The sequence below is a fragment of the Pan paniscus genome, chromosome 15 (genome assembly GCF_029289425.2).
Source record: "Pan paniscus chromosome 15, NHGRI_mPanPan1-v2.0_pri, whole genome shotgun sequence".
Classification (NCBI taxonomy): Eukaryota; Metazoa; Chordata; class Mammalia; order Primates; family Hominidae; genus Pan; species Pan paniscus.
In genome coordinates this window covers 80,540,755-80,565,102 of record NC_073264.2, presented here as the reverse complement: position 1 = coordinate 80,565,102, position 24,348 = coordinate 80,540,755, and the positions used below count along the sequence as shown (strand labels likewise).

At 36.9% G+C, this 24,348-nt stretch overlaps 1 protein-coding gene across 37 annotated transcripts in view; it reads right to left on the bottom strand.

The window, feature by feature from the left end:
• Nucleotides 1–24,348, bottom strand: part of NRXN3 (neurexin 3) — a 1,742,415-nt gene that overhangs the window by 390,518 nt on the left and 1,327,549 nt on the right. For all 37 annotated transcript variants that reach the window (XR_008620931.2, XR_008620932.2, XR_008620933.2 and 34 more), the window contains one exon: nucleotides 6,799–6,980. Coding sequence is in view for 34 of the 37 variants with exons in the window: in XM_055097889.2 (XP_054953864.1) it covers nucleotides 6,799–6,980 (182 nt within the window). In the remaining 3 variants the exon portion in view is untranslated. The remainder of the gene's footprint in view (nucleotides 1–6,798; nucleotides 6,981–24,348) is intronic.

Below are 24,348 nucleotides of genomic sequence, written 5' to 3'. Positions count from 1 at the left end.
TGAAAGTCACATAGCTCACTGACAGAAATGGATTGAAAAATGGAACTCAAATCCAACTTTTTTTTGGTTTCAAATTAAGCACATCTTTCTACTATGGCTTGCTGCCTCTCAAAACCATGTGTGGAATCAAAGCAAACAGATTTAGATAGAAATATCATGGGAATAATAGAGATCTGAGAAAACACACACCAGCTCCCCTGCAGAGAGCTGCCTCTGGTCCAGGTTACATAAGCAGTCACTTCATCCAATCATCACTTCTACTCCCTTCTCCCACCTTCTTCTCCGACTCTGCTGGGATAGAATGGCTAAGCTGAAAGCTGGAGAGACAATGCCCAGCAGGTCCTCTCCGTATAAGTGGCTAATGATCTAGAAAAACTCCTAAGCTCAGAAAACCCAAAGAGGTCTTTTTCACTAAGAGCAAATAGCGATGGAAGGAAATACGGAGTCAACCTGCAGTGCACAGCACTCCATGGGAAACGAAATTGCATCTGTTGGATACCTCTGTTGTTTTCTTGTTCGTTCCTTTTTTATTTGCGTTACCAGTCTCAAAAACACCACCATTCTTCCATACTCCACTGGAAAGTTCCCCAAATACAGTTCTTGACTCAAATCCAATTCTGTCACTGGCGAAACCCAGAGATGAATCTAAGCTAACAGCCACCTAACCTTACTAAGGACTATCCCAGCAGATGCTGATGGTTCACTGTAAATATCCCACATAGAGACAGCCCAAATGAAGCATCCAGGCTGGCAATTTATAAATGCAATAGATGGGAGGAACAGACCATTCATCATCATTCAGCTTTACTTCCGTTTATTCCACAGGACTCTCGTTGGGTGCTATAAATTATGTAAAAACAATAATATACAAGTGAAACTTAATAAATATCCAATTTCCCCAAATATGACACTGATAGAATATTATCAATCTGTTTTCAAAGTTCCAGTTTTTGGAAGGAGAACACTTTGCCACCGTGAAATGGGGGTCAGTCTGGACAGCAGTTCTTTGTCTGCCCCTCATCCTCGTGTATGTAACAATCTACATTTTAAGTCAGGAAGGAAATAGTTGGGGAAGGTTATAGATTCTTGTCAAACAAAACAGATATCTTAACACATAAATTTTCACTGTTCCTGAAAGGCTCATAATTAAAAAATGAATCCAAGAGGATTTACTGTAAATTACATACAGGGAGAAAGAAATTAATAGGATGTCTTTTTTACACTCAGCATTAACTACATAAAGGGAAGCTAATTATTGCCCAGTTCTCCCCGACCTTCTATTTTGCAGATGGTGAAAGAGGTTGACAAGAGTTTCATGATAGTAATAACAAGCACTTCATGCTAATCTCTTCTCTAGTCCTATTCAGTTTTTTTTCCCTGTTGTATAAATGAAGGTGAGTGTAACATGACACCGCTCCTTAAAGCCTAGATGTGGGGTCAATAGGCAGATGTCACTCGCAAGCGATAGCAGCTTTTCTCCAAAATTGAGCTTTAATTCCTCAACAATCGATTTCAATGGAAGGAAACTAACATTTGAAATAGATTTTTAAAAATTCCTCTACCCTAAGACACCCTCGCTCTACAGAATCTCATTTCATGCACATATACTTCAACAAAGATCTCTTTGCCTTTTTTCAAACATGCTTAATTCAAAATTTTATTAATATAACAGTTTATAATTCATTCAGAAAATATTGCATCATGGAATGTGAACCAAAAACAAAGAAATGTTAGTTAATTTGAAGCAAGCAATTTCTAAATCATTTTTATCTCCTGGCCCTCTCTGATTTTTTAAAATGACCAAATGCCTGTGTTGTTCAACACTTTTTGTCAAAACCTATTTAACTTTTATAAGGCCCAGATGAGTGGGAAGACTTTAGGTTTAAAAGAAAATAGCAAGAGAAATAAGAGCCTCTGCTCCCTTGGCCAGAATGAAAGACAATCTGAGCAAATCATGAAATAGAAAAAATGTGCTCTTCAGCCATAAAAAAGAATGAAATCATGTTCTTTGCAGGGACATGGATGGAGCTGGAGGCCATCATCTTTAGCAAAGTAACACAGGAACAGAAAACCAAATACTGCATGTTCTCCCTTATAAGTGGAAGCTAAATGATGAGAACACATGGACACATAGAGGAGAACAACACACACTGGGGCCTTTGGGAGGGTGGAGGGTGGGAGGAGGGAGAGGATCAAGAAAAATAACTAATGGATACTAAGCTTAATACCTGGGCGATGAAATCTGTACAACAAACCCCCATGACACGAGTTTACCTATGTAACAAGCCTACAAACCTGCACTTGTACCCCTGAACTTAAAATACATACATAAAAGAAGAAAAGTGCTCATAGCACTCAACTGTCTTGGTGACCCTTTCTTCATTTGCCCCAATTACTCAATCTAGGACACAAATGCCTTCATTTTGCCCAAGTTTTCCCACTCATTTCTACCATCCCACACAACATTGCACATCCCCAAACTAGCCATGGCCACTTTTCTTCCTTTCTGTCCAACTCTCCTATCAAAACTTAAATTCTGTCACAGGAGCTGACTTTAGGCTGGTATGAGAAGGATGACAATAAGATTGACTACTTCAGATGAATTAATAAATCATTCCAGGACTTGCAGTGCAACATGAGCTTAAGATACTGCTTTTCCAAAGAAATTTTAATACATAGGGATTTCAGGATAACAAAGGAAAAGAAATGGGAAAATTGGAGCACGTGTGGAGGAATACTGTGGAGCTTAAAGCAGATGTGATGAATGTGTAGTGCACATTCACAAAACCTCACATCTGCACATGTGGCAGACATGACTAATGGAAGCTAGATCTCCTACCTGTGGATTTGCCCACTGTTCTCATAAATCTTCCTGGTGTAAAGCTTGAAGAGAGAGAGTGAGGCACTGAGAATTTTCAGGCAAGATGAAGCCTATTTGCCACTCCTGCCCTGGGGCTATTCTAGAGTGGGTGCTTACCCTAGGGTCAGGCTCTCTAGTGTTTTGGAAGAGCATTTTCTCTTCCTTCAAATAAGTCCACTTGGGGGTAAAAAGGAAATATTCCAACGACAATGTTGATGTTGCTCAAAACACTTCAGGAATTTCTAGGAATTGTCTTCTTTGAAAGTTAAAAAAATACAAACTTTCTTTGTCTCTTCTCCTTCTCCCCAACACACACACACACACACACACACTCTCTCTCTCTCTCTTTCTCTCTCTCTCTCTCTCTCTCACACACACACACACACACACACTCTCTCTCTCTCTCTCTCTCTCTCTCTCTCTCTCTCTCTCTCACACACACACACACACACACTCTCTCTCTCTCTTTCTCTCTCTCTCTCACACACACACATATACACACCGCTGGCTAATTTTGGAGTTTGTACTTTGTTTTTGACCAACTTTACTAGCCTGACCACCACTCACAAGTAGCACCAAAGTACTTTAGGTTTTTATTGTTGTTGTTATTTTATAACGAACACTCATATTCAAAGAATGAAGCTTTGCCCCCATGTAATCCCTTGTTGAAGCACATCGGTAGGCAGAGCCCTGTCCTCTTCCCTTATCCCTGGAATATATTCTGCTGCTATGCTCTGAATGTGTCTCCCAAAATTCCGTGTGCTGGAAACTTGATCACCGATGCCACAGTGCTGGGAGGTATGACCTTTGGGAAGCGCTTAGGTCATGAGGGCTCTGCCTCATGCTATCCTAAAAAGGGCTTGCAAGAGTGGGTTCACTCTTTCTGCTCTTCTGCCATGTGAAAACATGGGGTTCCTCCCCTTCTGAGGATGCAGTGCTCGCCTTAGAGGTGAAGACTGGGCCCTCCCAAGACACCAGACCTGCCAGTACCTTGATCTTAGACTTCCCAGCCTCCAGAACTGTGAGAAATTAATTTATGTTCCTTATAAATTACCAAATCTCAAGTATTCTGTTATAGCAGTAAAAAAAACGGAGTAAACCACCTGCTTTCATCTCCCCCTTGTGTCTTCTATCACTTTTTCTTTTTCCCAGGAGGTTTCTCTTCAAGGCAAACTGTAAGGTGAAATAGCATCTTCTGCCTTATGCTCAATCCCTTCCACTTTCATTAATGGCCCCAAAGCTCTTTCTCTCTTCAGTAATTTTATTTAGTACAAGAAAACAAACCATTCAACAAACAGAACCACCTTTTATAGATTGAAAAAGTTATAAAAGTATCTTAATAAGTATTTATGGCTTTGTTTCCCTGAAGTATCTACTTAAATGTCCAAAACAAAAAGCTGGTTTCATAATTAAGCCATTTAGTCTTCTACTTAGATTTCTTTACTTTCAAGTATGATAAGAAACCTGCCTTCTTCAGAGTAGACAAAGAGATAATCTGCAAGGAAATAAAATATGGCTTCAAATGACTAGACCTATGAAGGGGCCTGGTGCTCGAGAGGGCCATGAACATGTCAGGGTCACTCTAGAATCACACAGATTCCCCACAGCATAGGATCCTTTTTTCCTTTTTTCTGAAAAGGTCAGGTGACATCATTTCCTAATCTAAGATTTGAAGGAAAATCTACTGGGCTTTCACAGAACGTTTAAGCAATTGGCTGTATCACCCAAGTGCCTACAGTATCCCAGGGGGCTCTTTATATTTTGATATAAAATGTCTGGTAATTTTGCTCATACAAAGAAAATAATATTATACTATGTCAAATCTAATGGGTATGCTTATACAGAATACACACACTAATAAATGCACACAATGGATGTTACTTGAATCTCAAAGTATGTTTAGAGCATTCACTTTTCAAAGACCCCAAAGAAATGACAGAACTTTATAATGGCATATTATAATATACTGGAATGTTCTGGTTCCCCCTAGAAGTTACCACAATCTGCATGACAATTTTATTAAAACACTGCTAATTTCAAGTAAACCATCAGAAAATAGGAAAACCTCCCTCTTAAAAGTGGAGATGTTCTACAAAACATGAATGAGCAGGAATGGATAAAACAATAGTACACTATTTGACTCAAAAAGATGCTCATGTCTGTGCCAAATCATATTTTTCTTAGGCAGTCACAATGAACAAAAAAAGAAGATAAATCACTGTGGAAATGCAAGTGAGCTGGTAATAATAGCCTAGTTATAGCCACCATGAAATAGTCATTACGTTATATGTAGCATAAATCTCACAGAGTTTTGTAAATTATGGTGGTTCTTAGAGGCCAAATAAAGATAAAGTGTAGTAAGTATGGCTGCCTTTCTTTTTGCTCCTTGGCATAGCTTTTTAAAATGTGTTAGCTCAGGCTCATAGCACCATATGGTTCCTGAAGCATCTGAGAAAAAATTGAAAAGTTCACAACTCTATTCAAGACTCCTCCACCACATTTTGAAGGTGATCATCTCTAACCAGTTCTTCCTTAAGCTCCTAAGCAGAGTCTTGCCCTGATCTGGCTTATACTGGGGCTAGACCGACTTCCAGCTCAAGCCTAGGACTTTAAGCTGCTCTCATTTCCAAGGCATGCTGGAAGAGCAAGTGTCAGACATGCGCACTGCTGTGGGAGCTGGGCTTGTCATGCATGATTCCGGCCAGCCATCTCCAACTCCAGAGACCAGCAATGAAATTGTATCCTCTGCTTCTCTCTATACACCTGCACATTAGCAAAACTCTGATTCAGAGATTCCTAATCAATGTTCCTTTTCCTCCTTTTTGGAGGTTGGTAGTAATCCCCAGTTGATCTTTTTTCTTAACTGCCTTTTCCTCCTGCTATTTAAACTAAATTCTTATTGCTCCAAATTAAATCCATTCTTTCTAGCCTTGTCATTGCTAACTAATGAGAACAATTCCTCTCTTTGCTCTTGGAGACTGCACTTTGGGTACTTATGGATGAGAATCATATCTTTCTTTAGCCTACTTTCTTAACTGCAGACTGCACAGGTGACAAAATGGGTTAATTGTTGCTGTAAAAATATTTTCCATCCTTATAACAAAAGAATTTTTTCTTCTAAATCATTTTTAATTTCTTAGCCTTTGCTGTGTTCTTATGATCTACAGGGATTAAGGGTGCAGTGCTATTAAGCGCATATGTACAAGACCAAAAGCAAAATGTTGAGTATGCAATACACATGAATTACTCAACTCTTGATCACTGTTCTGTTTCCCTTTTGCCCTGCCCACTCTGGCACTCTGGTCTCAGTTTTTATCACACATTTATTACATCTCTTACAGTGATGCTTGAAGCCTAGGACAGGGGTCACTAAATTATGGCCTGCAGCTTGTTTTTATAGATGCATTTTTATTGGAATACAGTCTCATGCATTTCAAAAAAATGTATTGTCTGTGGCTGCTTTCACATTACAAAGGCAGAACTGAGTAGCTCTGAGAGAGACTACCTGACCTGCAAAGTCCAAAATATTTACTATACATCTCTTTACAGAAGGTTTGCCAAATCCCAGCCTAGGAGATTGTTAACATTCCACTTGGCTTTGCTGCTTGCATCAGGTAAGATCCACACCAGGTAAATCTCTTAAATATACCCTAGAAGTCTGCTAAATGTTCTGCCACAGGCCAAGCCACACAGTTGGGAAGGGAGCCTGCAAAGAATGAATTTATTTTTCCTCCCTATATACATGGGGAAGAAGGAAGAGTTTTTAAGTTTTTTCCCCCCAGGAACCCTGTAAATATGATGGTTCACATCTGAAAACAATTTTTATAAGCACGTGCACCTTTGCCATATTGATCTAGAATGTTCTGCTGCGTCTACCTGAATCACTAACTCAGACCACCAGTAACATAAGAAAATCCAGGCCAAGGCCCGGTACTCACTATGTGAAGCTGGAGGAAGTCACCAAGTCCTGGAGCACTGTCGATGCGGACCAAGATGCCATCCTTCACAGTGGTGCTGAAGCCCACGGCAAGGCGGTCAGACCGCGTGCTGGGCCTGTCATTGGCTGGCCAGGTGTAGAGGATAAGCCCACCGCTTTTCCCAAAGATGTACGTAGCGCCAGCTGCAAAAGCAAGGAGAGAGGGAGACATCAAGGCACTATATTGCATACAGCCAGCTGTAGCACACTGTTGAGACCCTACACAGAACAGCTGCAGAGAGGAAATGTCCCCCCATGGGACAGTATTTGGTTACTGAGAGGAACGGCTCCCAAAGCTTCTGAAGGCAGCTATCACCCCAAATTAAAGATGCAGGCAGAATGAATGCATAACAAAGCAGATGTTGGTAACAGTCGTTCTTAACATCTTAAGTTCCCGCTGCATAACGGTGGAGGGTAAATAACATCCTAAGTCTGGGAGCCTGGGTACATTGCAATAAACAACTTTCTGGTCTTCCTCAACAGTAGGCTTAATTTTGCATCTTGGCCAGGACAGGCACAAGGTAGAAAACTAGTCCCCTATCTCTTATCTATCAGCATAATCTAGTCAGTGGAGCCAGGAGCCTTACAAAACTGAAGGTAACAGAGCAGTCCAAAGGCATCATGTCTCTCCTGCTTGTACCCTCTCCCACTCCCACAGGAAAGAAAGTAGTGGCCCAAGAAAACCAAGTTATGTGACTAAATGCATTTGCCTATTTCACTATTGTGTTGCTATAAACATGGTAACAAAAATGATTTCTAGGAGTTTTTTTTTTTTTTTTTTCTTTCTGAGATGGAGTCTCTCTCTGTTGCCCAGGCTGGAGTGCAGTGGCGCAACCTCGGCTCACTGCACCCTTTGCCTCCTGGGTTCAAGCAATTCTCCTGCCTTAGCTTCCCAAGTAGCTGGGACTACAGGCACGTGCCACCACGCCCGGCTAATTTTTTGTATTTTTAGTAGAGACGGAGTTTCACCATGTTAGCCAGAATGGTCTCAATCTCCTGACCTTGTGATCTGACTGCCTTGGCCACCCAAAGTGCTGAGATTACAGGCGTGAGCCACCGTACCTGGCCTCCAGGAGTCCTTTAAAAATGGACCTTTTTTTTGTTCCCTAGTGGTGGTATTTATCTGGCATTAAATGCATTTTCTTTTCCTTTTTCAAACTAAATCTTAGGAAGAAGATACAAGAAACAGAAAAAACATCACAGGATAATGAGATTTGAACATGACAAATGGTAGTTGTCAATTATGATTAGTGGGTTTATCAGTATGTTTACTCTTTACTTGTGTTTTTACTATTATCCATATGAACTCAGGAGTTACTAAGAATATATTAATTTAGAACTACTTACAAAGCAAATGGGAATAAAAATAAAGAAAATATTTGTAATTCAGAAATTATAAAAAGTACATTTCAAGAAACACATTTTTAATTTCAGTTGGAGAAAATCATTTAGATTTGGTGACCAGAAAGGCTATGCCATTTGTTGCCTCTGTGGTTTTAGGCAAGTGGTGTTACCCATAGTGAATACTTCCATGGGTTACTCATCTCAAAATTCAGAGCACATTTGGTAACAGATTTTCTTGTGTATTTCTCAGTGACCATGTTCCAACCCTTAAAACTCTTTTAAAGCAGCATTATACAACCATTCAGATACCTTTTACATTTACTAAAAATCTCAAGCACTGGTCCGCATGTATTTCCAGAGCTAGTTTACAGAGAATATTAGGTAGAATTATGTTGACCAAAGAAGAAGTGAGTTATTCATCTTGTTGAGAAATAATAAAGTTAACTCTTGTGAGACTAGAATTAAGACTATGTGTCATATGTCATCCTTCCTAAAGCACTAAGACTCATTAAATTCTGAGGCGTACAGAATCTAATTTGTCTTCTTTGAAAGGTCACTATTCTAGTTGCTCCAATTTGCTCAATTTGTATATTACATGTAGCATAACATTATTTTCCTTTTATGAATTTCTCGATCCTTAGGGGATGGTGTCTCGAAAGCCCTCTACATTCATCTGGAGGATTTGGAATTGTGGTATGCAAAGTCTATGATTAATTCTATACGCAAAACAATGTTTACTTCCTACCATCCACAAACACCCTCAAAGCTTCTTAAAATTAGAAATGTGGCTATAATGATTTACCCTTGATATTGCTCCATCTGTGAAGAATTTAAATAATTCCTCTGTAGATGGTTACAAATGTCATCACCACTCTGTTTATTCTTTATTTGGAAAACTGAAGGTTACTCAGTGATTAATGTATAGAATCACCAAAAAATGCAAATCAGCCTGTGACATTTCATGGCAATTTATAAAAATCTTTTACTTTTCTATCCTAAATATATAGTGGATTCTGCTACAGAGATAAATTCATACTCTATCAGGAAATAATTTTGTCACTACAAAAATAACAAGTCAAAAAATTGATAGCAGCATATACATGCTGCTTTACAGTTTGCAAAATATTTTCAAATTCATTTGCTGAATCTTTGCAACAATTGTATGGGATATTTTATATCTTAACACTGTTTTACAGATTTGGAAACAGAGACTCAATTATCTGATTTAAATGGTACCACTTTCAAGTCTCCAGCCTGAGCCTTCTACCTCTGAAAGCCTTTTTTCACCACATACCAATGTAATTACACAATAAACTGTATCAATAAACTACACCAATGGGGCAAACAGTTGTCTGTACTTAGTTCTTTTCACATCTTTTTATCAGACTAAAGCAGAATGAAAACAAAGTCACAGCCCCCAAATTTGGCATGTTTTCAAAAGCTTGTCTGGCCATCTCACCATATCAACAACTTTAAGCATTTTACTTGTAGTTTTCATCCACAATCCTAACAGTAATTCTCAGTGCTCCAATACAAAGGAGAAGAATATTTTAATACATAAATATATAATTTCTTATATATGGTTAGAAAGTCACAGTGGCTTTAATCTTTAAATAAACAAAAAACAAAACTTCACTATGACAATATTTGATAGGATAGACTAAAAATTTGATTTAAAATTATTTGTATTGCTTTTGTTACTCTGAATTTACGATGTCACTATGTTAGATGATTCTAACTTTACAGGTGAAGAAAGCATAAAAGATACAAAGTACCTGGCATATGATTACTTTGCTATGAAGAAAAAAATATGAAAATATCTATTCTTGGTAAAGTATTTGCTGGTAAGAGTGAATAAAGGCCCTGAATGCTCCCATAGTCCAATGCTGTGGGACATTAGAGGAAGGTAATTAACAATTATAACTTTCTACTCTGATGTTGTTATTGTTTTTTCTCTTTACATTTCATGCTTTGCCATCTTGCGTGGTTTTTAAAGGTAAATACATACTTCGTGTTAATTTTAATATAAAATGCCTAGAGTCCTACAGGAAACATAGAATTATTTTGTTTCATATATTCAAATAAAAAAGTTAATTGTGTTATTTTAAAATGTGGATTACAAATCAACTTCTTGGGAAAATCCTGGGAACTATAAGAACCTCCTCTTAATTCATCAAAGATTTTCATTTCTGAGGCATGCTATACCACATTACGTGCTTTCTCCCCTGAGCCTCGTACTTCTGATTGCTGGTTTCTCACCGTGTTCAGTATGCTGATGCAAGATCATACTACTTATGTTTATATTCAGAATCATGTAAATTTCATCCTTGTTGGCAAAAACTGACCAATTCAACTGAAGAAAAAATTGCTATAGTAGCATTTTGGCCATTTAACACTTGAGGATTTGCAAGTTTGCAAGCAGCTGAGGTTGCTTTGCTGAGTTTTAACCAACACAGTATTCCAGGAATGAACTCTCTACACAGTCACCACTAACAAAGATTAAGAGGATACATCTCATCTTCAAATAGTCAACAAGGATGACTCTTTTTTTTTTTTTAACTCACAACCTGCAAATAATGGGCCTGGCTTATTGTTTTCATAATTGGCTAACTACTTACTGTGATGGAGCTGATGGTGATATTGACAGAGTGTTTTGGTATGTGTTCTGTGAGTGTGTGCTTGGGATGGTGATCCAGCAGAAGAAAAGGATCAAACAGTCTTCCATGCGATCACAAAGGAGTCCTGGGTGAAAGTTACGGAACAAGCTAATAAAGTGGGTGACCTATAGTTTCTTCAAGAGAATGAGGAATATAATTTTTTCTCATCCACATATTTCTCCAAGGTTCTTAAATTTTGGGTGCATTTTATTGCTTATTGTATTAGAATATAATTGTTGATGGCAATTTAGTTTTTCTTTATTTAGGATCACTTAGGTTAATTATTTTATTGTTGTTGTTGTTTTGACTTAGAAACCCCCTGGTCCTGCCTTTATGGCATGGGTTCTATTTCCAGTCTTATAGCCAAATAGCATATTACTTTTTCCGGGAGACTATTAACAGAAATAGAATTCTTGTCTTAAGATTCACTTTAGATATACAAATAATATATACATACATATGTGTATGTACATATACATATACATATATTGTGTATGTACATATACATATACATATATTGTGTATGCACATATACATATACATAAGCATATATATTTGTCTATGTGTGTGTGCATGCATGTGTGTGAAAAACAAAAAAGGTTTAGTTAAAAAATACAATAGACTAGAATTCATTTATTATTTACCCCATCAAATAATTACAGGTAAAATGGCCTAATAAAAGTACTAAAATACAATAATACAATATTGGTTGTATGTGTGTGTGTATATATATATATGTGAATATATGTATGTGTGTGTATATATATATATACACACACATATAGTTACAGAGCAAGCTAATTAAATGAGTGATCTATCGTTTCTTCAAGAGAATGAGGAATATAATTTTTTCTCACTCATGTATTTTATATATATATTTATAGATCTATAAATATATATATAATACATATATATAATGTGTATATATATATATATATATATATATATATATATATATATCAAACTAGCCTTCCCTGAAATAATTCTATTGATGTTAAAATGGAATAAGTTTTGGAAGCATCTCCCAGGGGAAATCTGAGAGTTAAATTTATTATTTTACTTATTTATTTATTTATTTTGAGATGGAGTTTTGCTCTTGTCACCCAGGCTGGAGTGCAATGGCATGATCTTGGCTCACTGTAAACTCCGCCTCCTGGGTTCAAGTGATTCTCCTCTCTCAGCCTCCCAGGTAGCTGGGATTACAGGCATGCACCACCACACCTGGCTAATTTTGTATTTTTAGTAGAGACGGGGTTTCACCATGTTGGTCAGGCTGGTCTCGAACTCCTGACCTCAGGTGATCCACCCACCTCAGCCTCCCAAAGTTCTGGCATTACAGGCGTGAGCCACCACACCCGGCCTCTGAGAGTTAAATTTAAGGAGAACTGGATAATTTACTTGTGGACAAGTATAACAAGTAGAACAATAAATTAAGTAATAAAATAAGTATAACAATTATGTGCAAAGTACATGATAGATAAACTAGGATGAGAAACAAGATGTCAGTCTCCTGCTCTAATTCTCTTTGATCATTGCCTCAGGACTTGGTATAAAATCTCATAACAGTAAGGTATGTTGGTCTTCCTCTATCATTTCAGGTTTCTTATTCTTTATTTCTTTTTTATTACTCTTTCACAAGCTTATCCACATTCGTGTTTTTTTACTATAAACTGGTAAATCCTTTTGGAAAATAAAAGGACTATCAATGACATAAAATATATCCTGCCAGTAGATGTAGTTATTGCTATTAAATTAAAACTATCTTTTAAATTCATATCAATTACCATGTAGCTAATAAAACCAAAAGGGAAAGGCTTGTGGCTTTGGAACTGACAAATATCTCTTCTAGCAAATAGAGACATAAATTTAACTGAAGGATCTCGTAATATCTGATTGCCCAAAGAATACATTTTCTCAATTTCTTTTACTTAGTTTGTTCTATGGTTTTCCTCTGCCGCTCATCTCTCTGGCTGTTTTAGGAGTGAATAATGTTCACTATTTTATAACAGCTGGGCCTTATATTGCCATAGAATTAAATGATTTTCAAATTGCTTTCTTTTGGAGTGTCTCATCTGATGCCTCTTCCCTCAACACTCACTGAAATATTAATGGCAAATATTTTGGTTACTATTTTAATAAAAAAGAAAATTGATGCTCAAGGAGATTAAACAACTTGATCTGTTGCTAAGTAGTGGAGTTGAGAATAGAATGAGATCCTCCCTTTCTTAACTATGCCCTCTTCTCCAAAGCTGTCCCAATGACTAATGGGATAACGACTCCCTAAAAACATCCCTAGAGATCAAGAGCTCCAAAAGGAGGGGAGAAAGGTGAATAACAGATGGAAAAACTGCAAACAACGCCTCTGCATTACAGAGGGAGCCACTAGGGAGTACAGGGTAAATGATACACATTTTAAAAACAGTTCTGCAATTTATTTATTGAATAGATGGAATTTAGTGAATGATCTGTTTTGTCTACTTTGAATTTTTTGAAATAAACACCAGAACTGATGATAAAGCAGCCTTAAATAAAGCAACATTGAATGCACTGAACATTAAGAGAGAAAGTTCATCTATTTTTAAGAACATTCTTTTTCCTTGGCAAAGAAATGAGCAGATTTGCTGCTCAGTAAGCTGAGAAACTGACAACATTGCCTAACAGTTAAGTACATCATGAGAAAAAGCCATTTCTTAGACAATGCTCAGGCAAGGTGAGGTCTCCCTCCCTGTGGGGCAATCTATTTCTCTCTGTTGAAGGAAGAATAATTAAAACTAAATCGCATGAAAGCAGAAAACATCATTACTTTCTAGGATCTACAGAGGCAACATTTCAGAGCATATCCCAATATTCCAGAAACAAGGCTTCAACTCAAAGACTTATAAGCAGAACAAACACCAGTTTAGTTTAGCATTAAATCTGTTTGATAACATGGGAACTCAAATTGGTGTGCAGAGTGAGACCCTTTTTGTACCCGATGCCAAAGTCTCCAAAGGAGCTGATGAGAGAACAATATAAAACAAATAATATTCTACCCATTCACTAAATGTTTTCCATGAATAAAAAAAAGTCTACCACTACTTAATTCTGGTGGTGAATACCATGGAAGAGAGCCATTCTTCATGATATAATAGGTTATGTACAAACCCTGTTCTTACAAATATGCTTGGCTGGAACTTTTGATGGGAACATTATGAATTTTTCAAGGACCAATGAAGAGGAAACAAATAATTGTGCCATTTGCTTATCTGATGCCAACTATTGAGAGGTTCCATTGCTGTGTTACCTTATATATACTTTAACTCCCAGAAAGTTTGACTAAAATACACACACACATAGTTTCTGGACACACTGATGAGTTTTGACAAACACATCATGACCCTTTGTAAGTAAGTCTTAGGGGTAATGACATTTTCAGAAACACATTACTTTAGAAGCTGTTATATCACAAAAATATAAAAGAAAGTCATTTTTACTCATCAAATTTCAGGATACTTCCACTAAGGAAAAAGATGATTAGTGGTAGAATACGCAATGCTGTAGACGCTAAAATTGACCTAAAAATAAAGCTTCCACGGACACACTCAAATTCCCTCTTGCTTAAAGGAATTTTCATAAGCTCATTGTTTTTGCTTTGGGACAATTATTTCTTTCACAAACTCTTTGGTACTGTTTGGCAATACAAACTCTAGACTAATGTTAATAGCAATATTAGTACTAATACCAGCTATGTGTATATATTATTTATTATATATCATAGTATACAGTATAATATTTCAAAACTCTATATTTTTCATTTGAAATATTTTTTGCTGTGTTAGTTTGCTAGGGCTGTGTAAAATGTACCACAGGCTGGGTAACTTTAACAACAGAAATTCATTGTCTTGCAATTCTGGAGGCTAGAATTTCAAGATCAAAGTGTTAGCAGTGCTGGCTTTTTCTACAGCTTCTCTATTGGCTTGTAGACAATCGTCTTCTCCCTGTATCTTCCCATGGTTTTCCCTTTGTACCAATCTATGCCCTAATTTCCTTCTCTTATAAGAGCATCAGTCTTATTGGATGAGGGCCCACCAAAATAACCTCTGAAACTGAAAAATAAAGCAAGGTCAGAAATGGCCCACTCCCGATGAATTACACCACATTCAGAAAACCCTATCTTCAAATGCAGTCACATTCTGAGATACTGAGGGTTATGACTTTAACATCTGAATTTGTAGAGGGGACATAATTCAGCTCATAACAGTTACTATCTTGGTTTTAAAGATGAGGGAAGCTATAGAATAAGGTAAAACTACTTGCCAAGATCTTTTACCAAATATCGGATGGAATTAGGACTTTAATCCAGGTCTAACTCAACAATCTACATTCTTTTCATTATGTCAAACTGTATCTCTAATATTCTCACCATTTACCTTTACCTGTGTATCTGGGTAGGGATGGGATGATGATGGAAAGAAGGACAATGGCTTTCTAATACGTGGCCAAAATTAAAAACAAAACAAAAACAGCAAACAAGATGAAAACCCAATCCTTTCACAATGCAGCTGGCAGTATAGAGGTACTCATTTTATCTTACTTAAATGACAGTGGTTTTACGTGAGGTTGTCCTCTTATGAAGTGAATAAAGTAAGGTCAGATAATAGTCCCTTCCTGATTAATTATACCACACTCAGAAAACTCTGAATTCTGAAGGGTAAATTTATAATGAGGTCTATGTCAGAAATTAACTCACAGCCAACTTAACTTTCATAACCATGCTAGTTTCTTATATAGCAAAACAAAATAAGTTCTAGGAAATTGCACAGTATTCAGGCTTAAGAAAATAAATATTAAGTTTTATTGTCAAACAAAATGGAAATCCAGAATGCTTCTGTACTACGAGCTCCTGGAAGCCAGGGCTGTTTAATTTATTTATCTCTCAACACTGTGAATGCACAGGAAATAAATGCTGTTGAATTAATCAATGAAACCTGGCTTACCTATGCTTACATATCTTCACGTTGCCATTCAGGCAATGGAGTAGAATGGGAATAAAGGAATAAGAAAATACAATGTTCATTAATTCATCTTGCCTTTTTGTCATTTCATCTCAATGTGGAAATATTTTATAAATGCTCATCAGTTAGAGCTCACAGCATCTCTCATGATGAAATAGAACACAACTTTCAATTTATAAAAGAAACCTAACCACAAAGACATTTGAATGATTTTTCTTTGGTGAATTTTTGGCAGTCTCAGACAAGAAAATCACACCCATTTTTAGTCAAATTGTTTTATGTTACTCCTCCATTTCTAAATCACATTGCAAATTGTTTTAGTAAAAATAAATAGATAAGTGCATCTCAGATTTAACCTAACAGGGATGTACAATAGAAAAGTAACGTGACATCTTTAAGAATAGCCACGTTATTCTATTTCACAGAGCATTAACTAAAAGCAAAGACCATATATACATTTGTCCATAAGCAAAATATAAATGAATAAAGGAAAAACAAAAGTAATCATTTTATAATTACTCAGCAGCCTTTTCTGTAGCATTTTATTTTTCAGAAGTGCATTCCTTCTGATGACATGAGACGTGATTAGAGGAAAGGAGAAGTTTGGAACCTACACATTTGTCTTCTTTTCCTCCTTTTATTTCACAGCCTTGAAATACCTTCTTTAATAAGAACAATCAAGGGGTAGCTAAGTATTGAATATTCTCTGGAAAAACAATACAGATAAAAAGCAGTTGCTTATTTCCAGTGCTTTGATTTTAAATGCCTGATTTAAATGATCCTCATACTTACAAGAGGCCAGGGGCTGTAAACGGATGACTTTGGTGTATTTGTGGCTTTAATTCATACAACACAATTTTTCTGGAAAAGCTGGCTAATATTTTTGAAGGGTGATGATTTGATTCTATGAGACACATACCTCTTAATCATAGAACCCAGGTCAGAATTGGACGAAAAGAACAAATCCCAACTATTAAAGTCCATGCCTCTGTTCTAAAACAATCATTTATCTTCACTGAGCCTCAGTTTCTCCATGATTAAGAAGGCGACAACACTTCTACCTCATCATCTTAAAGAGTTGTAACTGGATCAAAATAACTAACAGGCACTCTATATAGAGTTCTAGAAATAGTTTAGTATTGCCATTTTATGGTGAGCACCTTGAAGTGAAGAATCTGCCTCAAGTTTGTTTGTTTGTTTTTTAACTATAGGAGACTTTCATTATTCTATCGGCGCAGCACATCCTCTGTTTCTATCTTGAAACATTAAGCCTCTTCACAAAGAAATTACTGTTTTCCTCCATACTTATCATGTGATTTGAACTGAAATTGTCATGTCCGTAAAAGATTCTGCTCTTATATACAGCAGATAGACTAAGGTGTAATCAATTAACCCAAGCTAGGCTAGAGAACTTCAATGAACTTTTTTTTTTTTTTTTTTTTAAACCTGGAACCAGAGAAACACTCCATCAGTGCCTCTCTGATGATAAAACTGTGACATAAGAGACACACAGCTGCCATGGCCACATTTCTGCTTATGGGGAGAAAGTCATGAGAAAATCAATCCTGACTGAAAGAGTAAAGACAAGCTGTTGAATTTAGATTTGGCCACAGAGAGAAAAATCTTATCATTTTTAAAATACCTAGTTTTTATAATCTATATTGTGAAGTTGTGCCTTTGTCCCTCTCCTCTCCTCTCCTCTGCTTCTCTTCCTCTCCTCTCCTCTCCCCTCTTCTCTTTTCTTTTCTTTTGACAGAGTCTTGCTCTGTCACCCAGGCTGGAGTGTAGTGGGGTGATCAGGGCTCACGGCAACCTCTGCCTCCAGGTTCAAGAGATTCTCCTGTCTCAGTCTCCAGAGTAGCTGGGATTACAGGCACCCGCCACTATGCTCGGATAATTTTTGTATTTTTAGTAGAGATAGGGTTTCACTATGTTGTCCAGGCTGGTCTCAAATTCCTAGGTTCAAGTGATCCGCCCGTCTTGGCCTCCCAAAATGCTGGGATTATAAGCATGAGCCACTGTGCCTGGCCAGGTCTTTCTTATACACAACTTTTAATAGCTAACTCATGTAGTCCAAGCTAGTTCAAATTTGGGTTCTTTCACAACTAGAAGAGTTTGGATATGAAAGAATTCCTGGTACCTATCACAGTGCCTGGAACACATAGGGGCACAGTAAGTGCTTAAATAAATTGGCAAAGAATGACCATGATGATTGGGTGATAAGCAACTCAGGAATTTTACCTAAGAAGCATATTCAGTAATTCGTATATATTTCAAATTGGAACATTTGTTAAACTGATAATATTCTTGTTGACAAAGAAATCCTTAATGATTTCTATAATTAAGTTATTGAACAAACAGTATTCTTTATACATATAATCTTAAAATATATAGTAAAAAAGACCAAAACCTAATAATTAGAGTATTAATGAAGAGACAGCTTTATATATCAAGTCATATAAACTTCAGATAAAGCTTTACTCAGAAACTCAGAAGAAAATGTCTTAAATAATAATAAGGAAAATAAACATAAATAAACTGAACTTTCACCTTAATGCACTATTACAAAAATAAGATAAATAAGACGGTTTTGATGATTAAAAATAAAAGCTGAAATTTACCCGATAATATTTGAAATAATATAAAAGTTAAAAATATCCCAAAGTTTGCTCTTTAAAATGTCAAAGAAAATATATAAACCTCTAAAAAAACAGAAATAAAAGCTATAGGAGAAAAATAGAACATTAGAAATTATATAACCATCACAATAGAAAAGATTACAAATATAAAATCATACTTCGTACAACTTTAAAGCAATATATTTGAAAGTCAGAAGGAATGGATCATTTCTAGGAAAAAGTATAACTTGTCAAAGATTTCTAAGAAAAAGTAGAAAAACTCAATAGGCTAATGACCATAGACACCATTGGAAAGGAGATTCAAGTTTTAATAATTAAAAAATACAAATCTAGGTGATTTTACAGGTAATTTTCATCTACCTTTCAACATAACTTTTAAGATAAGAGATAATTTCTAAATTACTCCATTTTATACCATACTACAGGCAAGGTTAGAAATCTTCATGAAATGGACTGCAATGCCTATGATCCCCCTGCAAATTCCTGTGTTGAAATCCTAACTTCCAATGTGTTCGTATTATAGGGTAAGGTCTTTGGGAGATGGTGGGGGCAAACGATCTTATAAAACAGACATCACCATGTAAGGTTTCACCATGTGAGGTTATAGAAGAAGATGTTGCCTATGAAGAGAAAACAGATTCTCACCAGAGACCAATACAATCTACCTAGATCTTGAACTTCTCAGCCGCCAGAACTATGAAATACAAAATTCTGTTGTTTACAAAACTGCTCAGTTTATGGTATTTTGTTATAGTGGCCCAAACAGACTAAGAAATTTTCCAATTCATTTGTAAATCCAACATAATCTTAATACCAATACCTAATAAATATGCTACACAAAAACAAAACACTTTAATTTCACTTACAAAAATTGATAAACATTTTTTGAATAGCATTTCAATGGTATATTAGAAGAAAAATATGATTTCAGAAACATGAAAAGTAGTGTGTTTCAGCTTAAAGATATCTGTTAACAAAATTCATTACTTCACCTAATTAAAGTAGAATTTGAATATAATTTTACTCAGGATTTTTTTTAAGTATTGGAAAAAATTCAGCAGCCATTCCCTCTAAAATTTAATTAAGATAGAATTAAATGTTCTAAATATGATAGAGATTATCAAAAGCAAAGTACTGTCATACTAAATGGCAAAATTATATAGCCTTTGCCATTAAAATCAGGAAAATAGAGATGTTCATTATCACAATATTATTCAACATCGTTTTAGAATTTGTTACTAGGAAAATAAAGCATTAAAACAAAATAAGCTGCAAACTGCTGGGAAATAATACAACAATGTTAAAGAATATATGATTGGGCTGGGCACGGTGGCTCATGCCTGTATTCCCAGCACTTTGGGAGGCCAAGGTGGGCAGATCACCTGAGGTTGGGAGTTCGAGACCAGCCTGACCAACACGGAGAAACCCTGTCTCTACTAAAAATACAAAAGTAGCCAGGCCTGGTGGTGCATGCTTGTAATCCCATCACTTTGGGAGGCCTAGGCAGGTGGATCACAAGGTCAGGAGATCGAGACCATCGTGGCCAACATGGTGAAACCCCGTCTCTACTAAAAATACAAAAATTAGCTGGGCTTGGTGGCATGCGCCTGTAGTCCCAGCTTCTTGGAAGGTTGAGGCAACAGAATCGCTTGAACCTGGGAGGCAGAGGTTGCAGTGAGCCGAGATCACGCCACTGCACTCCAGCCTGGTGACAGAGCGAGACTCTGTCTAAAAAAAAAAAAAAAAAGTTCCATATCAATTTTTCAAAGAGTGATTTTAGTATTTAAGAAGTTGGAGAATGACTACATTGATCAGTGGGAAAATGCACAGTTTGAGAAACATAACTTTGTCTGCAGTAGAGAAGATGGAGGGAGGATAATGTGAGACCACGTGCATTTAGAGGAAGACCGCTGCAATACCCCAGACACGAGAGATGAAAATTGGAATTGGATCAGTGAGCGTGAGAAATCAGGGGAAGCAGATATGAAAGCCATGAAGAATAAAAGCCTTTTGTGATCTATTTGATATTTGGGGAGTAAAAAAAGAAGGATCTGGGGTTGGTTCAGAGTTTTCAAATTTGGACAAATAAAATAGTAGATAGAAAAGGAAATACAGATTAGAATGTGAAAGTGTTAGTTTCATTTTGAGCTCACTGAATTTTGTGTTCAAGGGTTTGGTTAGAACTCCATGACCATAAACAACCATGATTTTAAGTCCCAAGCAAGACTGTGCTACTGTATCATCATAGAATGCACTCAGATTTTGCTCAGCTATTTTCCAAGTACTTAATATTTAGTATTTGGAAGACCTGCAAGACTATGTAAATCGATTTGACCAAATAACACCCACTGAATATACAGCTACTTGCCTTTCTCTCTGGCCTTCAGCCAGAAGAAAAACATAGTCTGCATGTGGTTGTAATCGTAATGCTTACATGATCTTGACTTCTTTTTCTCTTAGTGTATTTGAACCTCCCTCTATATTATATATATGACATTTTTATTTTTATTTATTTATTTTTTTGAGACAGAGTCTCGTTCTGTCGTCCAGGCTGGAGTGCAGTGGCACCATTTCTGTTTCAGCATGTTGGCCAGGCTGGTCTCAAACTCCTGACCTCAGGTGATCCACCTGCCTCGGCCTCCCAAAGTTCTGGGATTACAGGTGTGAGCCACCACACCTGGCTGATATTTTTATTCTTTTGAATGAAATAATTCTCCAGGAATATTAGGACAAATGGGTTTGCTCTTCTTAAAACAAAGATAGTCTACAGCCAAGAGCCACATAAGAGATCAAAATGAATCAAAATCAACTCCAACTGTCAAAGCTATTTTTCATTATTCATTAAACAAATTTTTATTCCTTACCTTTTATCATGGACAAGCAACATCACTGCATTATTATGTAATATATTAGTAATTAGTTTATACTTTTAAAAACTGATTTCCTATAAATAGAGAAGCAAAATTTCTTAATATTTTATTCCCTTCAAAGCCTTAGCTTATACTTTGTTTTTCTTCCTTTATTATTTTTAGCAAGACAATGACTTTTGCTAGTGTTTTGTGATTCTCATTTCTCCTGCCTAATTACATATATTTCAAATACACTTTCCATCTCAATTTCTCTGTCTCATCTCAATACCTCTTCCTCCTTTGAAAGTGTGCCTATTCCCCTGTTCCCCAGAAAATAGAAAGTTTCTTACTTGTTCTTCACCCTGGACCTTGTGAGAGGTGACTGCATAATCCCTACATTTGAAAATTGCCTTCCAGGTCATCAGGCCCTGGAATAAGGCACTTTCTACACCTGGTCCTGGTCTTATGCTTTTATTCACAAAGTCACGCTGTGAGTCTATAAAAACTCATTTTCCGGGCCCTCGTCTTAGTTCTAATATGATAACTTTAGCATTGATTCAATAGTACAGATATGACATGCTGCAAATAAACAGCAGTCACTTCCATCCAAGCTTGAAGATTTATTATGATGGATGTATTCAGACACACCAGTCTCTTTTTAGAAAATGCAATTTTATGGAAAAATACAAGATAATTGGTCTTTAACTCTTGCAATAAACTTAGAAAGCACCTGCCATATTTAAATTAGTACAGTGCTTCTCTCCATTAGATTAGGCCTTCTGATTAAGTCAATCATGTGAAAAGATTTTGGCATACCCCATGTGCACTTAGATTGGAAACCACTTTTTTATGTGGCTATATTTTTTTTAACGATGGGATACTTGTCCGTCTACTAAGAAAAGGAAATTGAAAGTTCTTTATTCAGCCATATATCCTGTCTGTCCTTATCTCTCAGGCTCAGCTTTTGCTGCACATTGGGCCACATAGGTAGCAAGTTGTATTGGGTGCAAGAAGATTCTCCAAAGCAATGACCTAGTATTTGAAGCCTGCATTTGAACGCTGGGTCTGCTTCCCAGAGAACCCAGACACATCACTCTCGAGGATTTAGTCCCTTTCCCATTGTCTCCATTTCCTCTGACTCTGGCTGCCACGGTGCAGATCAAGAAACAGAGAACAGCTTTGCTCCTTTTCATCTCTCTTAAACCAGCAGTAAGAACAAATCAGACCCACATGGCTGGAGCAGCAGAATGCAAAGTGCCAAGGCTGGCATTTTGATCAGCCCTCCCACTTCTAGGGAAAGTCTGGATAATGAGAAGTGAAGAGGTTCCTTCCAGGAACAAATTAAAGCTCAAAAGGTCTACCTGCCTTGAAGCCACTGGTAACTTACAGGCACAGCTCATAAGACTTCTACGGTAACAGGTGAACACATTATCTCTAAGGGATCCTCTTACTGGTAACAACCAGTGATGACCCAATTTCCAGGATTCATCTATTTAATTGGATCTCTTAACATGTGTCCAAAGTTCTACTTTAAAAAGAACATTCTTCCTAAACTCATAAACTTTTAGGAGAAGCCCATAATTAACAGAAAATTGGCACAAAAATCATATTATGTTTATTATGAAGAAATCACAGCCAAAGGTCATACCACTATTTTAAAAGTGACCTATCTTTCAGTCAGCGATGCCACTACAGACCCAGAACCCATGTTATGCTGGAGCTCATTTCCCAGCAGAGCTTAGAGATTGCAGACATAATTAAATTATGAGTTCCTCAGAAATAGTGGTGATATCATGAGCTTTTTTTTTTTTTTCTGTTCCCTCATGATGGCTGAGTCCCCTGCTGACACATAAAGCCATGTGTCCTAAGAGTGGAAGGAGAATCCTGGAGCCACCATTTGTGTCCTCATATGCAGATGCAAATCCTGAGGCCCTGGGAAGTTACAGAATTTGTCTGAGGTGACAGTGATGACTGGTGGAAACAAATCAGAGCTCCTCTCTCCTAATTACAGTCTGCTGTTCTCTCTATATACTTTCTGTTGCCTCTAACATAAGTGCTTATGAAAATTTGTTTATTGACCAACTTTATATTTTTAATTTAATTTTAATTTTTTTTTTTTTTTTGAGACAGAGTCTCACTCTGTTGCCCAGGCTGGAGTGCAGTGGCGTGAGCCCGGCCCACTGCAACCTCTGTCTCTCAAGTTCAAGTGATTCTCGTGCCTCAGCCTCCCAAGTAGCTGGGATTACAGGCATGTGCCCTCAAGCTCAGCTAACTTTTATATTTTTAGTAGAGATAACTTTTATATTTTCGCCATGTTAGCCAGGCTGGTCTCAAACTCCTGACCTCAAGAGATCCTCCCACCTCGGCCTACCAAAGTGCTGGGATTACAGACGTGGGCCACCGCCCCTGGCCTTATTTTTAATTGACAAATCATAATTATATATAATTATTGGGTACAATGTGATGTTATGATATATGTAAACTATGTGGAATGATGTAAATCAAGCTAATTAACACATCCATCACCTCAGATACTTATTATTTTTTGTGGTGAGAACTTTTGAAATTTCTTCTTGGCAACTTTGCAATTTACAATCCATTATTATTAGCTGTAGTCACCATGCTATGCAATAGATCTCAAAAATGTATTTCTCCTAACTGACATTTTGTACCCTTTGACCAACATCTGCTCCTTCCAACCCCCAACCTGAGGCCTCTGGTAACCACTATTCTACTGTGTACTTCTAGGAATTCAACTGTTTTAGATTCTACATATACCTGAGTAGATAAATGTTAATTCAATCATTTGCACTCTGTCACTTAAGGATGCTGTTTGGGAAGTAAGAATTACTCTAGGGCACTTAGAGAGAGAGAGGGAGTGAGTATGTGTGGAGAGAGGGAGAGAGACAGAGAAAGAGAATATGTATACATGACAAGAAATGCATGCAGGGGAGAGGAAAGAAGTAAGATTCTATATCTTTTTTTTTTTTTTTTTTTTTTTTTTTTTGAGATGGAGTTTCCCTCTGTTG